The following is an 18448-nucleotide window of genomic DNA, read 5'->3' on the forward strand; positions in this document are numbered from 1 at the left end:
TTAATAAATTAAGAAACTATTTTAAAATACTCTTCACCCATAAATATCAATATTTGTTTATACTCATAACCTACCAACAAAACATTTTCCTTCTTCCCTTTTTAATTGTTTTTTCTATTCTATCATGTTTGTTGCCCAAAAATGGCTTTGGGTTTCGAGCCATGGAATAGTTCATAAAATTATTAACGAACCCCACAATCGATGCTCTTTTATCAAAGTTTGATATTTACACTGATTTTGTTTAACATATATATTTATGTCTCTTAGAAAACCACCATAACATTTTGTTTTTACAATTCTACTTTCTTATATAATACCAAGTAAGATAAGATAACGAGTGTAAACTTGACCCAATTCCAATTATTGTACATTTGTACATCAGGCTCAGACAAGGGCCTGTGTAAAGTTGACCCGACCCGACCCATGAATACATTCAACAATCATAAGAATTGAATGAAATTCATGACTACTCTCGTAATTTATCGCTTCTTAGAGTGCCCGGAAGCAAATAAAAAATTTGGAAATGGAAAAAAATAACAGAGAAAGAGAAAGAGAGGGGAGATTTCGATTTGAAGGTAGAGAGTAACAGAATCCATGATTTCAATGTAACCTACAAGCTCTGATTTATGTCCTAACTTCACGATCGGGGTAATCTTCCTTAATCTTCTTCTTCTTATTCTTCTCCGTCATCTCCATCTGCTTTCATTTTCATTGCCATTTTTTTTAAAAAAATTTTTGTTTCAATTTCAATGTCATTTTTCGTTTTTTTTAATGTCATTGTCGGAATCAAAGGCTTTTATATACTTCTTTTAAATATTTGTATTGAATTTTAAGTTCAATTACAAATAGATATTGTTCCACTTGATTAGATCATAATTATCAGTGTGCAGGGAAATGGTGTCAGTTTTAATTGTGGATCCAAGTTTTTTTTGCGTGATTTGTTTGTCCAATATGTGGTTAGACTAAATCATGGAAATTTTCTATCTGAATTGAATTTTGACGGAGGAATTAGTGACTGATAGTTGATGATGGTTATAGTAGCTCTGTGATGACTCCAATTTTTAGGAGGTGAAATCATACTTAAGTAACTGAGAAAGAGGATTCAACGTTCTATGATTTTTGCATATCATAGGACTGTTTTCAAGGGGATCAATGATAAAGTTAGTTTCATTCGTGCATATGATAAGCTATGTACATGTGCCTGTATGTGAGTTTATTATCTATCTAGTATGCTTAACTATTCACCATGTATATCTTTGTTATGATGGATTTTTCTGGCGTTCCGGTAGATCCTCGGGCTCTGTTTCTAATGTTGAAGTTGGATTGTTCATGTTACTTATGCTTTGTTAGAGTCATTAGCATGTGGAAACCCAAGTCACTTCTGCTGATTCTCCGTCAATATTGCTTTTTTAGGGATTTGATTCATTTCAGAGTTCTGCTGGTGAATGCCAATCAGATCTGTTTGTCAAATTGGGACATCTAAAGTTTCGTACGCAAACTGGTGTCAACACAATGGAAAATGAACCTGAGCAAATTGATGCAGGATATCCTAACAAAAATACTGTTGCATGCATGATCAATGCAGAAATTGGTGCTGTTTTGGCTGTCATGCGAAGAAATGTTAGATGGGGAGTTCATTATATGTCAGATGATGATCAGTTGGAGCATTCCCTTGTTCAGTCTTTGAAGTCATTAAGGAGGCAAATTTTTTCGTGGCAGAATCAATGGCTTGTCATCAACCCTGCTTTGTATCTCCAGCCTTTTCTGGATGTGATTAAATCAGAGGAAACTGGTGCACCAATTACTGGCGTTGCTCTGTCTTCTGTTTACAAGATCTTAACTCTGGATGTGATTGATCAAAATACTGTCAAGGTTGGGGATGCCATGCAGTTGGTCGTTGATGCTGTCACAAGTTGCAGATTTGAGGTGACTGATCCTGGATCAGAAGAAGTGGTATTGATGAAGATCTTACAAGTTCTTCTAGCTTGTGTGAAAAGTAAAGCATCTGTAATGTTGAGTAACCAACATATTTGCACCATCGTGAATACTTGTTTCCGTATCGTTCATCAAGCAGGAACCAAAGGAGAGTTGTTGCAGCGGATAGCACGTTACACAATGCATGAACTTGTTCGGTGTATTTTCTCTCACCTTCAAGATATTAACAACACAGAACATGCATTGGTAAATGGGAGCAGTGCTTTAAAACAAGAGGTATTTAGTAGCAATCTTCAACTTTTTTCATCATAATGTTGTCTTGATTGCTATGAAAGAAAATGGCTGTAATGAAAAATTGGGACCTAGGGTGGGGGTATGGTTCCAATTTATGTGATTTTTTTTGCTATTGTTTGTTATTCACTTATTCTCAGCGCTGGAATGGAAAACTTCCGTAATTTAAGTACACTCTGCTTCCGTTACTGTTAATTACATGTTTCAGTTTCTATTGAGTTATTATTCCCAAATAAAATATACCACTAATATTCTAGGAAGATCCTCTGGAACTTAACAGTAATGAAGGAAATGTTCTCGGAATAAATAAGAATTTCAAAGCGAGGACATGCATTAAATTGTAGTACTTTGAGAATAATTACTGATAGTTTTGATTACTGATTTTTTTGGCAGGCTGATGGGCTAAACAATGAACAAAATTCTACAAATAGACAATTGGAGAATGGGAGCTTGATTTCTGTAATTGATGGTCCACCCTTGACTTCTGGTATTTCTTCCAGTACTTTGAGTGATGTGACAGCAGCTGTTGTGGATGAAAACACAGCTATTGCTAGCAATGGCGTGGAGACCGATCTGCTTGCATTGCAGCTTACGACAGAACCATATGGGATTCCCTGTATGATGGAAATATTTCACTTCTTGTGTTCTTTGTTGAATGTTGCTGAGCACATGGGAATGAATCCTCGATCAAACACAATAGCATTTGATGAAGATGTGCCTCTTTTTGCCTTAACTTTGATTAATTCAGTCATAGAGTTGGGAGGGCCTTCTTTTCACCGACACCCTAGATTGCTGAGCTTAATTCAGGATGAGTTGTTCTGCAATCTTATGCAATTCGGTTTGTCAACGAGCCCCCTTGTACTTTCAATGGTGTGTAGCATTGTTCTAAATTTGTATCACCATCTTCGTACGGAACTCAAATTACAGCTAGAAGCATTTTTTTCTTGTGTAATTTTGAGGCTTGCACAAAGCAAGTATGGAGCTTCATTTCAGCAACAAGAAGTTGCCATGGAGGCTCTTGTTGACTTTTGCAGGCAACAAACATTCACAGTGGAGATGTATGCTAACTTTGACTGTGACTTAACATGCAATAATGTCTTCGAAGACATTGCTAATTTGTTGTCCAAAAGTGCATTTCCTGTGAACACTCCACTGTCTTCCATGCATGTTCTTGCTTTGGATGGTCTTATTGCTGTCATGCAAGGAATAGCTGAAAGATTAGGCAATGGATCTTTAAGTTCAGAAAACTTTGCTGTGAATCTTGAAGAATATACTCCATTCTGGCAGGAAAGGTGTGAAAATTTCCGGGATCCAAATAATTGGGTTCCTTTTGTTTGCCGAAGAAAGTGCTTCAAGAAAATATTGATGATTGGTGCCGATCATTTTAACCATGATACTAAGAAAGGTCTTGAGTTTCTCCAAGGAACACATCTCTTACCTGACAAACTTGATCCCCAAAGTATTGCATGTTTTTTCAGATACACTCCTGGGCTGGATAAGAACCTCATTGGTGATTACCTAGGAAACCATGATGAATTCTGTGTTCAGGTTCTTCATGAATTCGCTAGAACATTTGATTTCAAAGAAATGACACTAGACAATGCCCTGCGACTATTTTTGGAGACTTTCAGACTTCCTGGAGAATCACAGAAGATACAAAGGGTGCTTGAAGCTTTCTCTGAGAGATATTATGAACAATTGCCACATATCCTTGCTAACAAGGATGCGGCTCTCTTGTTATCATACTCTATCATACTGCTTAATACAGATCATCACAATGCACAGGTAAAAAAGAAGATGACAGAAGAGGATTTTATCCGAAATAATAGGCGAATAAATGGTGGCAATGATCTACCTAGAGATTACCTGTCAGAACTTTACCATTCAATTTGTAAGAATGAGATCCGCACAACTCGTGAGCAAGGTTCTGGATTTCCTGAAATGACTTCAAGTAAGTGGATTTATCTCTTGCACATGTCAAAAATCTCTGTTCCATTCATTGTTTCTGATTCCAGAGCATATCTTGATTATGATATGTTTGCTATGTTGTCTGGTCCTACAATTGCTGCCATTTCTGTGGTATTTGACAATGCTGAAAATGAGGAGGTATACCAAACTTGTATGGATGGATTCTTAGCTGTTGCAAAGATATCTGCACACTATCGTCTTGAAAATGTACTGGATGATTTGGTTGTGTCTCTTTGTAAATTCATTACTATTTTGGATCCATTATCTGTTGAGGAGTCAATCCTAGCCTTTGCAGATGACACAAAAGCAAGAATGACAACTGAGACAATCTTCACTATTGCGAATATGCATGGTGATTACATCCGCACTGGATGGAGGAATATTCTTGATTGTATCTTAAGATTGCACAAGTTAGGCCTTCTTCCTGCTTGTATGACCAGTGATGCGACTGAGTCGTCAGAGCTTTCTACAGAAACTGGTCATGGGAAGCGTAATGCTACCTTATCTTCAACTCATCTTCCTTCTGTTAGTACTCCAAAGAGATCCTTGGGATTAATGAGCAGATTTAGTCAACTCTTATATCTCGGTATTGAGGAGCCAAGATCAGTAATGTCTGAAGAAGAACTTGCTGCTCAACAGCGTGCTCTTCAAACAATACAGAAGTGCCGCGTTGACAGCATATTCACTGAGAGTAAATTTTTGCAAGCTGAATCCCTATTGCACCTTTCAAGAGCACTCATTAGTGCAGGAGAGCGACCTAAGAAAGGGTACAGAACATCTGAGGATGAAGATACTTCAGTTTTCTGCTTGGAGTTACTTGTGGCAACCACTCTGAATAATAGGGATAGGGTTGAACTTCTTTGGCAGGGCGTTTATGAGCACATATCCAATATTGTTCAGTCAACTGTGATACCATGTGCACTGGTAGAGAAGGCTGTTTTCGGACTCTTGAGGATTTGCCATCGCTTACTTCCGTACAAAGAGAACATTACTGAAGAACTTTTGAGATCCCTTCAACTTGTCCTGAAACTGGATGCACGTGTTGCTGATGCATATTATGAACAGATTACACAGGAAGTCAATCAACTCCTGAAGGCAAATGCTTCTCATATTAGATCTCAGTTAGGATGGCGAATGATTACGTCACTGCTTTCCATCACTGCTAGACACCTGGAAGCATCTGAGGCTGGATTTGATGCATTGTTGTTCATAATGTCAGATGGAGCCCACTTGCTTCCAGCTAATTATGTTCTCTGTGTGGATGCTGCAAAGCAGTTTGCAGAATCTCGTGTTGGAGAGGTAAAGCGGTCTGTAGTGGCACTTGATCTTATGGCAGGGTCTGTCAATTGTTTACAAAAGTGGACTAGTGATGCTAAGCAAGCAATGAAAGAAGAGGAAGTGGCAAAGATGTTGCAGGACATTGGAGAGATGTGGTTGAGGCTTGTACAGGGACTAAGTAAACTATGCTTGGACCTGAGAGTGGAAGTTAGAAACCATGCGTTGTTAGCACTGCGCAATTGCTTGACAGGATCTGTTGGGATTCATCTCTCACATGATTTGTGGTTACAATGTTTTAATGAAGTGATATTCACTGTGGTTGATGATCTGCTTGAAATTTCGCAGACACAGTCTCAAAAGGACTACCGGAACATGGAAGTAACACTTGTTCTTGCCTTGAAGCTCTTGTCTAAAGTTTTCCTCCATTTACTCCAAGACCTATCACAATTGACAGAATTCAACAAAATATGGTTGGGTGTACTGAATCGGTTGGAAGTATATATGAAGTTAAAAGTTAGGGGAAGGAGAAGCGAAAAGATTCAAGAGCTTGTGCCAGAACTTCTTAAGAACACTTTGCTTGTTATGAGAGCAGGGGGCATACTAGTGCGGAGCAATAGCGTAGATGGAAATAGTTTGTGGGAACTGACATGGCAGCACATAAATAACATTGCCCCATCATTGCAGTCTGAGGTATTCCCTGAGCAAGATTCAGAGGATTTGCAGCAGAAACAGTCTGAAACAGTTGGAAGTTCGGGACCTGGTGAAAACGTTTCTGTTCCTTCGAATGGAACTGTGGGCCAAGATGGCGGTGGTATTGGTTAATCATAGCTGCAGTGCTGTGTCTCCTTCAATTATTTTTGCTGTGTCCCTATGAACCCATCATCCCAGTTTTTTTGATTTGGAGGTTGTCTGGGTTCTCACAAGCTGATTATGCAGAATATGAATATCTCAGTCACATCTTCACTGGGATGCTTGATACTAGTAACATGCTTGGTTGAAGTTATAGCTTGAGAACCATTAAAGTGCTCCACTTGTAGTATTGTCCTTACAGAGACCATCTCCTCTCTACTTGAGTCCATTCTGAGCCTCTTAACTGCAAATTATTGGGAAGTGTTGTTGTCTTGGTATATTTTACAGAACTCGAAATTATTCTTAGTTGTTGAGATGTATTTTACGGGTATGATGCAAACAACAGAAGTTTTGGAATTAACATATATGGAAAAAAATTCTTTTTAAAGGAAAATTGTCTCTAAGTAACACTGATCTCAATTTACTAGTTGAAATGTTTTTATATATTCGTTTTAAAGACAAATTCATCTGGAGATTTAAATAGATATTTAACGTCCAATATCTCCATTTCACTTTTAACCACAAAAAATGTTACAGTTGCTTATGGCTTATTAGAGCCTCTGAGACACGTGTCTGGGAAATATATAGAATAACGGTCATCTACTCTTAAATAATAGCAAATAGGATGTGATTAATGGTAATTGACCCATGTGTTATTGGGTTAATAGTCATTATATCTTGAATAAATTATTTACTTGATCGAATTTATAGTGATAAATTAATTGTGGAGCTGCGTGAAAATTTAATAGGATATTTTAAATATAAAAATTTGTAAACGGAGAGAATATAATTTATTAATGGAATAAATGGATTGCTTGTAAATTGTAGGGACTGAGCCCAAAAGTAATGGAGCCTAATAGCAGCAGATTCAGAGCAGATATGCTCAATAAAAACTGACCCAAATAATGGATTGCTTGCAAATTGCAACGGATATTTTCTTTTTACTCTGAGGCTTCTTAAAAGTTAAAACCACTTATGTGTTCTTTCTGTTAGGATCTCTAAGATATAATATTGAGCTTAGTTTTTAAAATGCGTAATATTGTTTCTCTTCCTATCATAATTTCACTTTTGTAGTAAATACTATATTCACTTATTCTAAGAGTAAGTTTAAAACTATTGGATTACATCTACTTATTAATTTAAACTATTGAATTTTTCTAAAATTGATGGCTAGGATATGGAAAAACTTACTCTTGGAGTAAGTGGACCCTCCCAATACTAAAAAAGTACTAACTGTTTAAACTGTAGAATTGAGTTATAGTGTACCATCTTGTGAGATCAAGATAATAATGTTGGGAAAATAGGATGAATCCAACAATTTAGTATATTATTGAGTGTTAAATAACATTCTAAGTCAAAATGTCATGACCGCTAACATTGACTTCCATTCTCTTCTGTCTTCTCATAACATTGACTTCTTTTCCTCTATTCCGTGTTTATTGTTCTTCTTCTTCTTCTATGGAATGACGTGGCTGTGAAGATTTTGGGCTAAAAGCATCATTGGAGTGTCTAATGTTGAAATGGGCTTAGGACCAATATTAGATTGCTTTTTGTGAGTATCTCAAAATGAACTCCAATGTCAAAGTAGTTATTTATAGAGGGCAAATATATACTAGATAGAGTGACGTAGAGAAAAATGAAAGAAGATGACTCTATTTATTTTCAATATGGCATGCTTACCTTTTGAGTTTAGGTCAATGTTCTAGATTGTTGTTGTAGCCACAAATGTAGTTATATTGCATTTAGGGCAATTGCAAAAAAATGTGGCCAATAGGGCTACAATTGTGCTCATAATATCATTCTGGATATTCCTGATACCACAATATTAAGGTCACAATTATCGTTGTTAAATGCAATTTAAGATTCTCTTATATATTGGCCGGCCCATTGGCTCTTAGAATGCTCATAGCCAGACTAGAATGTTAGGACATGAGGGTAGGAATAATTAGGAGCATAGGTTCTAGAACCGTTTATGGACAACTAAAAGATCTATTGATATTAAAGTTAGTGTTATTTATTGCTCCAACATAAATGATTACATAATATTCTGAAAGATATGGCTTAAAATGACTCATTGTGCTGCTTTCTTTAGCTACAATTATTATGCGTGTGGAAAACTAGCATGACAATGGGCAAAAGACCTAGTATGCAAAATCATTATGTGTGGAACATGTAATTTCTGGATTGAAATTATATCTCTTAAACGGTGTCTTATTACATGTCACAAGCCAATCAGAATGTATATTTTATTACCTTTTGCTTTTAAAGTTTTTATTTTATCCATATATTAATATATGATTGACTTGGGAGAGAGAATGAGACACCGTTAAGAACAAGTGATCTCCATCCATAATTCCTATGCACCCTGTTAACTTGTGTATGATTATTTTTGTTCCAAAAGCCTTATCATGTTTTCTTCTTAGTTTAGTTAGTGTTGTCAACGTCTTTATCCCTTAAAAAACTAATTCTAACAGTCAAAGTTTAAGAATTGTGTAAATAAACAAAGACAATACTTGGTTTAAGTAAACTTCTCCCCAATACTCCAAGATTGGAATCTCTTACCTTATAAGTTATAAGTAACGTTTTATTTTGGTTATAGTCCACTTTCACCACAAATAACAACTTTTGGGTACTCAATTTATTTATTCAATGTTAATTATCTGAATTTAAAACAAAATAGAAAGATGGTATCATTTAGGCATCTCAAAGTTTTGTTCAAGAATCAGGATTTCTGATCAAAGTGGGGGCAAACTAATATCAGTTACAACTTACAAGAGATCAAAAACACCGAATCTGTTATATATTTAATTGCATATCAATACCAAGATTCAAATCCATTAAAGTGATACATTAACACCACATTACATGGATCCTAGGAAACACAATACCGTACAAAGTTTAAGCCTGGTTTTGTTTCTTTTCTAGTGAGTAGTTTCAAAGAAGCGCCAACAGTATAGAATGAGTATGAGTACGTGGATTGCAGCATGCAATTAAACTCAGCAATCTCCATGCACGTGTCTTTGCAGGTTTTAGTTGAAGAGTGTGTATTTTGGGACTAGGCATGATGATAACAAGGTCATAACATTTTCCAAAGGAGTAGTAAATTCATATATGTAACATGTTGCGTCTTCTGATTGAATCAGGGATAGAAATAGAACACCAAAAATATCTTATGCATGCATGGCTTGCGCGTGTCATTGTGCTTTATATCAGAAGCTTCAACATGAAGGCTAGTGTGTATATGTGGAATTTCAATAATTTTCAAAAGGCTTTGGTAACTTGTGAGATTTTAGCTAGCTATAATTGCAACACGACAAAGCAAAAGGCTTTTATTAAAAGCTTCGTGATGATAATTACAATGGCAGTGGACAAAATATCAAGCAGTCAAGGTTCTCCTTTGTTGTAAGATAAATAAAACTGACCCTAGAATGGTCCATTGTAATTGTTGTATGCACTAAACTCTTTTATATATATATATATATATATATATATATATAAAAGAGTTTAGTGCATACAACAATTACAATGGACCATTCTAGGGTCAGTTTTATTTATCTTACAACAAAGGAGAACCTTGACTGCTTGATATTTTGTCCACTGCCATTGTAATTATCATCACGAAGCTTTTAATAAAAGCCTTTTGCTTTGTCGTGTTGCAATTATAGCTAGCTAAAATCTCACAAGTTACCAAAGCCTTTTGAAAATTATTGAAATTCCACATATACACACTAGCCTTCATGTTGAAGCTTCTGATATAAAGCACAATGACACGCGCAAGCCATGCATGCATAAGATATTTTTGGTGTTCTATTTCTATCCCTGATTCAATCAGAAGACGCAACATGTTACATATATGAATTTACTACTCCTTTGGAAAATGTTATGACCTTGTTATCATCATGCCTAGTCCCAAAATACACACTCTTCAACTGATTCTCGTATAAAAATTGTAAGAATAATAGATTTGTGTCTTACAAATAATTATGGATAAATTTAGTTATTGATCACATCATAGTCACGTACATATATCTTTTAATCTTAACCATTTAGTTATAGGTCCATACTAAATGTTCTTATCACATTTTTCTCACATGATTATAATATATAGAATGAGAGAGGGTTGAAACTTGAAAGTTCTTTAATGATCAAAAGGCTTAATAAAATCAACAACAACAAAACTTATAAGATAATATAGAAATATGGATAGATATTATGAGATTAAAAAATTGTGTAGATATTTTGCTAAAATTGGTATAAAAAGAATTCTGTTGTAGTGTTAATTTAGCTAAGAATGAAAAGGGCAGGTTGAGTTGCAGATTCTGAGTGACAGAAAGTGATGATGTTAATCACATGGTTTCGTTTTTGCAGAGTTTGAGGAGCAAGTGCCAGAACAGCTGCAACCTTTTTTGTACTCTTCACCTCTTATGTACGCGTGTATATGTTGGTCCTACTCGTGGCAAATTGGCACTGATATTCAATTCATTTTCTTTCATAATATCTTTGTCAAATCCAAACAATATATACCAACTAAACATTAATATAGTGGAGTAAGGCATTATTGTCAAGGTTGATAATTTAATTCATAAGAATGACATTTATCGAGAAAAACTCAAAATGGATTAATTCATTACTTAAAAATGTGAGAATATATATTTAGTAATACAAAAAAAATCAAACTATATATATGTAGTATATAGGTTACACAAGAAATTTTCAAATACATGCTTGTTCATTTAGGCTATGTTCAGTCAAGCTTAATTAAGAAAGTCATTAATTAGATTAAAAACTTGGTCTATTATAAAGTAATCGGTGATGTGTTGGGAGCGATGCGAAAGGAAAACGTGTTAGGAATTTGGGAATGTAAACGGGGTAGATATATAAAGAGTAAAGTTAAATTAGAATAACAAATCATTGAATAGAATCCACAACATATGTTGATTAAAAATGATAAAATTGTAGACTTATAAATTCATCCACTTATAATAACTTTAAATTATTAATAATTAAACCAATGAGACTTCAAAACATACACATTTAACTCCAACATTACAAAAACACGATTGAACTACGGCAAAATATTACTTGTTAGGAAATTTGGGAAACCCAACTTTAAACAATTTACAAATAACAAATCAAAAAGTAATCCTATAATAGCATTTCAACTTAAAACTTTAAATCATTAGATCTATATATTTATCTACTTTAGATTTATTGGTCTATCTACAAATTAGGCCTTTAAATTGATTGTTTTTAGGGTGTATTTCAATATAAACTGATTATTTTTTAGGTGTATAAATTTTTGTAATAGACTTTAACTTTAAAATATTTGTCATACACCCGATAGAAATTTAATCTACCAGGAGCCTTTAGCCATTTTCAATCATGTTTTTATAGTTTTCACTGCTTTCATTTTCGGTTGTGACTATACTTAGTTTTATGTATGATTTGGTTATTTGTTCATCCTTATCCTTTGATGAATACGTGATCTACCTACTATATTAAATACCTTTCCTAAATCAAGAATACATTGTCCTTGCGAAATTTATTATATTTCCAAGGGTTTGGGTTACTTTTCAATACATGATTTCTACCTTTTAATAATGTTTTTAGGTAGACCCTTTTCTGAACCAGAAATTTGAAGATATATGAATAGTATTATCTCTTTAAAAAACACAAAGTTACAACGGCAGAGCTGGAGAGTAGTACTAGGATAAACATATTTCTTTTTGGGAATCATAAAGTGGTCTGATAGCCAGTGTGAATTGTTTAAAAAGTGGAATAAAAGAGGTTGTGAGTTCAAGTCTTACCCTATAACAAAATATTAATATTTGTCTATAGAAAACAATGGCTCGGCTGAAATCATCTCATTACGTTGAATTTGGATCTTCTTTAACGGAGAGGCCGGTGATATCTTATAATTATGACATGTGACAAGTCACTTTTATTTTAAAATACAAAATATATATTTTTAAACAAATTAATTTAGGGAAAATGGCAAATATCATTTCATTTAATTTCTTTCTCTTCAAGAGCCGCGACTCCATTATTAGACTCGGAGATATGAAGCTTCTCAAGGTCAAGGCTACCTCCTAATGAACTAGAAAAGAAAGAAAAGAAACTTTCCACCACCCCACCCAACTCTAACAAGCAAGATCTATCTCCGTCACCAAAAATATATTTTTTTATTTTTAAATACTGAACATTAAATTTGTTTTTATCATTTTGTCATAATCCTAAGACAGTATAATATCTCCAATAATAGAGATGATTCAAACTCCTTTAAGTTAGAGATGAAAATACATGCATTTATTATATCCTTAACTTATAAGGAGACTTAATATATCCTTCTATTAAATCATCCTATAAATATCATACTTATAAGAAAGTGAAATATATTATTTGTAAACAAATCATTAATAAATAAAGTATTACTTGTAAACATGTTACTTTTGTTACAATATAGGAGGATTTGTATGATGATATATCATTTTCCTTCTCAAAATAATAGTAACACAACTAATAAAAACATCCAAATAATAATAATATATCCTCTTACCAAATTCTCTTATAAATCATCATATTCACAAGTAAGTGAAATATATCACTCGTAAATCAAAACCAATTGTAAAGTGTTACATGTTATCTTTTCTTATGACATATGAGGATTTGTAAGAAAATTTGTAAAAATATATCATTTTCATTCTGAAAAAGGCATTACATCTTCGAGAATACTATTGAAAATTTCCAATGACATTTAAATTCAAGAATTATTCTAAATAAGTTTTCTTTAAAACAAGTACATTACTATTTAAACCAGAACAAGTAAAAAACAAAGATTGGAGCAAACTAATTTCTCCATGTCGTTAAGAATGAATTCCGTTATTTTTTGCATGCTTCAGTGGTTGCCTTTGCCATTTGCACATTTAACGAATTGTTAAACTATATGAAGTACAATGATAGGAGAAAGAAAATGTAAAGATGTAAAAACTAATCACAGTCTTATTATACTATTTAGGCTTTGATTATTGTTTTACTTGCTAAACAGAGCGGTCAAAGAAACGTTAAGGAAGACTGAAAAAATGGATAGGAACCGTCAATTTTTTTAGATATTATCTTATTACATGACTAATATATTCCATATAATGTCATCTTTATGACTTAGTATACAGAAATATATATTTCTCTAGCTTGATTGGGTGACAAAAAATATCAAATGTGACATAATTTCATTAAAAAATAGGAGGGGTGGATTTTGAATTTGTATGTGGGGAGGTGTGACGGTCGAAACTTGTTGAATTTAGAAAGGTGGAGGGAACGTGGGGTTGGCAAAGAAGGTGTTGAACTTGGACAAGTTGAAATCTATGTTGGGATTGGGATCCTGTGTCCAAAAATTTTGGTGTATTTACATCCCTATCAAATAATATTCCATAAAATAATATAAAATATTAATTTATTTTTTATAAATATTTTTTAATTAAATAATATATTTTGATTAACTTTAAGACAACATTAATGACACCAACATGGACAGGAAATCTATTTTCCTATGTATGACTCTATAAGGTGCACGTAAGTAATGGCCACGCGTCCCTGGAGCGATTCTGGGAACATTAGATATTGACATATTGTCAATCGGGTTTGACATGATCTCTTATACGTGTCCTAATTTGCATGCACTGTTACGTACATCGTTTTCATTGGACAACTGGAAGGGGAGAACAAAACAATGACTCACCCACTCACATCTTCTCTTCGGATTCGTATTTTTTCTCATACTGGAAAATCTAATACTAAATAAAAACTATAATTTGTTACATAAATAATTTTTTAATAAATATAATTTTAACTTAGTTTCCTCCAAATCTTAGTTGGATTTAATCATGAGATTAATGGTTTAAAAATTGGTCATAGTATTTAGAGTAGACAAATGACAAGTTTTACTTTCCAACCTCATCCTCATTATTACATTATCTTTATATGTACTTATTTGATATATATATATAGTAATAGTATTTTTTTAGGTACAAAGTAGATAATGTATTTAAATTAGTCGGAACAATCTAGTAATATCAACATGTGTTGGTTCATATGATGTATGCTTAATTTTCCTTAAATAAAGTTTTGGGTTTAAGTCTTGTGGATGAAAAAAATATTTATTGAGAGAGTTAGTCTCATATACCTATGGATGTTCTCGGCTCGAACAAGATTACCTCTAGTGCAATGATACTTGTGGGAAACAAAAAAATTGATCTAGTAATATAATTTCATTCTTTTAAGAGTCTTTTACTACCAATATATATATATATCATTTTATACGTAGTTGATACTTAAATATTTTCATTATATATATACATATGCACATCATTCACAATTATATCTATAAGTATATTATTATTTCATGTGTTGTCTATCAATATATATTAAAAAAACTTTATCTTTTGAAAATGATTATATTTAAAGTCTTTGATTTACTTCTGTTTCCAAAATTAGAACACTTAATTTTTATGGTCATGTAGATATTTAAATCTAGAACGGAGAATTTAAATACTTTATTGTATTGAAATAGGTTTCAACTTTTGAATAGTATTAGATATTATTATTTCATAATTTAAATTTAAAATATGCTAGGTAATATTAGATATTATTATATAAGAGCATAAATTTATTTAAAATGTCAATAGTATAGTAGTTTAAATGTTTAATATCTACGAATGATAGATATAAAAGTCCATGTTAATATATAATTCATCATAAATTTTTTATAATAGCATACTTTTTCTCACAAGACTAGACCTGATAATTTAATGTAAGCATGTTAATAGTCATTTTCCTTCTTCAATCCCCATTACCCACCCACGTTCATCACCATCTGTCTCTCACTCACTCTCTTCTATTTTAATCATTTCTCCATTTATTAAATTTAAATCCCAATCCATAACATCTAAACTTAAATTTAACTTTCCACTTTTATCCTAAACATTTTAGATTTATTGAAGATGAGAGATTTACTTACTCCAAAGAGTACATTTTTTAAACTTACTTCCCATCTTAACCAACAATTTTAAGAAAATCTAAAATATTCATAAAATTGATGGCAATAAGTAATAAGTTTAAAAAATTTAAACTAAGTATGTCGCCCTCTTATTTAATTTGCAGAGATAACAGCTTTTGTCCTAAACATTTTATATCTATTTAATAACCTATAATATTTGTGGGTTAACAATAATATATAAATGTGGCAGTAAACAGAGAGGGGACACAGCGCGTGGTACTTTAGGGTAGGAAACATGGTAATTAGAATCAAAACAGGAATCTCGGATTCCACGATGACGCCACGTGGTAATATCCTTCGGACGAGTGTCTTCTCATAATACCGAAAAAAGAAGGGACAACAATAAAAGAGAAGAGAAAAACATTTTGCAAAGAATAGTAATAGAGTGCAAAACTCAAAAGCAGCATAAGTTGGAATTGAATATGAAAGATAGCGTGTTGATTTATGATTGGCCCACGTAGCATCACTTAGAAAAGGCATCACCACGTGTTGGAAAATTAATAGAAATGATATGATGAAGGGTTGAGATTGAATATAATGGTATGATGATGCCCGTGACGGTGACGGGCAGGCTGCCCGTTTTCTATCTGTGTCCCTCAGGTACCATCCCTTCCCTATTTCAAAGGTTCATTCCTCACAACCCTTCCCACTTTTTCTTCATTATTATTATTACAGTCTAAGACCAATTCAATTTTTAGATTAATTTGTTTTTTGTAATGGCTGGGATTTGTTGTGGTGTTGTTGAAGGAGAAACCTCAACTCCAATTGCTTCTTCCTCGCTCCGACGCCGGAGTTCCGATCTGTTCCCTTTGAAATACATCGCCGACATGGCAGTTCCGTCATCCGATGGTAGTAGCTGGAAACGCCAGAAGCTCGATTCACACCCACAGTCACGTGAATGCGAAAACACTGTCCAAAATTGTGAATCAAATCTTACTATAGATAAGAACGAAGAGCAAAACAAGGAATCTAAGGGATACGATGAAGTTGTTATTGTTTCGGAAGTTCCTACGTTAGATTCTACGGAGACGAAGTTAGGATACGAGGTTGAGGTAGAAGAGTGTCCAAAGTATGGAGTCACATCGGTTTGTGGTAGAAGAAGGGATATGGAAGACGCTGTTTCAGTGTATCCATCCTTCTGTTCAAAAAACAGCAATACTGAAAATCAAAATCAAAATCAAAATCAAATTCAAGATCAGAAGAGGTTTCATTTCATCGGTGTTTATGACGGTCATGGGTGCTCTCACGTAAATGATACTTATACCTTCGTGTTTAGATTTTTTATTTGTAATAGAATTTGGATCTGGTTCTTAATTATTGGTTTTGTTTATACAGGTAGCGACCATGTGCAAAGAGAGGCTACATGGGATTGTGAAGGAAGAGATTGAAAAAATACAAGAGAATTTGGATTGGAAATCCACCATGGAACAGTGCTTCGATCTCATGGACAAGGAAGTGGAGCGGAGGACCCACACAAAAGACACCCCCAGTTGCAGGTGCGAGCTCCACACTCCCCACTCTGACGCTGTCGGATCCACCGCCGTCACCGCCGTTCTCACGCCAGAGAAGATAGTCGTCGCAAACTGCGGCGACTCACGCGCCGTTCTATGCCGTAACGGCGTTGCCATCCCCCTTTCTTCCGATCACAAGGTCCGTCAGTGTTTTAATGATTGTTTCCGTTTCGGTTGGGATTTGAATTTAATTTGTTTAGCGCGTGCATGTAACGCGGGAATAGTTTATGTTGATTGTGCTGGTTCCACTAATAGTGGTGGGCCCGCGCGTGTGTATTGCATGTGGTCTAACCCGTACCCGTTTTGTACAGCCCGACCGACCCGACGAGTTGATTCGTGTCGAAGCCGCGGGAGGGCGCGTGATATATTGGGATGGTGCTAGAGTGCTTGGTGTGCTTGCTATGTCCAGAGCAATAGGTATGTTCGCACGATAAACAAAGTCACACTCACAGCGCATGATAGCAATAAATACTGTGAATGATTAAGGTTGTTGATGTTTTATGATGTGTTGTTTATGCAGGGGACAATTATCTAAAACCGTATGTAATTTCGGAACCTGAGGTAACGGTAACGGAGAGGAGTGAAGAGGATGAGTGTTTGATACTAGCGAGTGATGGGCTTTGGGATGTGGTGTCAAACGACACCGCATGTGGGGTGGTGCGGATGTGTCTTAAAGCGCAGCAGAAGGCCGTGTCGCCGCCGGGGTCTCCGGGAAGTTACATGGCGGCGGAGGGATCTGATAAGGCCTGCTCCGATGCATCAATTTTGTTGACCAAGTTGGCGTTGGCGAGGCACAGTTCAGACAATGTGAGTGTGGTGGTAGTTGATTTGAGGAGAGATCATTAGTTAATTAATGTAATGAAAAGGAGACAAAAATTGAGGGGCTAGGCTTTGATGATTCCATGTGATTGTACAAATTAATTTCAACCAAGGTTTAAATCGGAGGATTCAGATTTGGTCCCGTTATTTTGCTAATTTTATTGTTAGGTTTGGTTACGTTTGTTTTTGTTTGCAACAAGTGCTTGAAGCTTAAGAAAAATCAGTATACATGTGTAAATTAATAAATATACTAAAAATACTAAAAAATTGTACGGGAGTCTAATAAAAAGAAAGACGCTGGTAAACGTTCTCTTGTTTTACTGTTTTAGTTTTTATTTGATTATTACCCACATTTATGCATAATATAAAAAATGTGGGTCATAAGCAAGTGAATAGGTCAGAATATATCTTTTTTCCTATTCACGCTGCCTCGAGGGTGAAGTAAAGTAAATAAGCATGATCATGACATATTCATGAAGAGAAAGGGGAGCGGGAAGTGAGAGGGTGCACATCTGTTGTCCTAAAAGATCATGATATATGATGTGACATTTATTGTATGACAGCAGATGTAATCCCGAAATGAGAAAAATGAATGAGAATAGGAAATGAAGCAAAGGGAACTACTGGACCCTCCAACTGCACTACCATTATACACCCATATCTTAAGTATATTACGTATCATGTGCCCATTGTTACCATGCTAGTCAATTCCACAAATATTTTTTGAACTACCATTATTACACGT

The 18448-nt window shown here is 34.4% G+C and overlaps 2 protein-coding genes across 3 annotated transcripts; both read left to right on the forward strand.

The window, feature by feature from the left end:
- Positions 493–6715, forward strand: LOC109356750 (ARF guanine-nucleotide exchange factor GNOM-like). 2 transcript variants are annotated; one of them, XM_019600256.1, is made up of 4 exons: positions 493–648; positions 1013–1207; positions 1414–2211; positions 2620–6715. In XM_019600256.1, exons 2-4 carry the CDS (start codon positions 1190–1192, stop codon positions 6292–6294), a joined length of 4491 nt encoding a protein of 1496 aa, XP_019455801.1. In that variant the 5' UTR covers positions 493–648; positions 1013–1189; the 3' UTR covers positions 6295–6715. The 2 variants fall into 2 exon arrangements, with proteins under 2 accessions (XP_019455801.1, XP_019455802.1); XM_019600257.1 differs by lacking the exon at positions 1013–1207.
- On the forward strand, positions 16005–17802 carry LOC109356751 (protein phosphatase 2C 37-like). Its single transcript, XM_019600258.1, has 4 exons — positions 16005–16620; positions 16709–17023; positions 17196–17301; positions 17405–17802. The coding sequence occupies exons 1-4, from the start codon at positions 16090–16092 to the stop codon at positions 17728–17730; spliced, it is 1278 nt and encodes a 425-aa protein (XP_019455803.1). The 5' UTR covers positions 16005–16089; the 3' UTR covers positions 17731–17802.

Source organism: Lupinus angustifolius, chromosome LG09 (genome assembly GCF_001865875.1).
Source record: "Lupinus angustifolius cultivar Tanjil chromosome LG09, LupAngTanjil_v1.0, whole genome shotgun sequence".
Classification (NCBI taxonomy): Eukaryota; Viridiplantae; Streptophyta; class Magnoliopsida; order Fabales; family Fabaceae; genus Lupinus; species Lupinus angustifolius.

Excerpts from the sequence above, each read along its gene's own strand:
- LOC109356751 (XM_019600258.1), top strand. The coding sequence starts at position 16,090 with ATGGCTGGGATTTGTTGTGGTGTTGTTGAAGGAGAAACCTCAACTCCA. Across the intron at positions 17,024-17,195 it reads CCCTTTCTTCCGATCACAAG|CCCGACCGACCCGACGAGTT; the intron begins GTCCGTCAGTGT and ends CGTTTTGTACAG. Across the intron at positions 17,302-17,404 it reads TGCTATGTCCAGAGCAATAG|GGGACAATTATCTAAAACCG; the intron begins GTATGTTCGCAC and ends TTGTTTATGCAG.
- LOC109356750 (XM_019600256.1), top strand. Across the intron at positions 2,212-2,619 it reads GCAGTGCTTTAAAACAAGAG|GCTGATGGGCTAAACAATGA; the intron begins GTATTTAGTAGC and ends TTTTTTTGGCAG.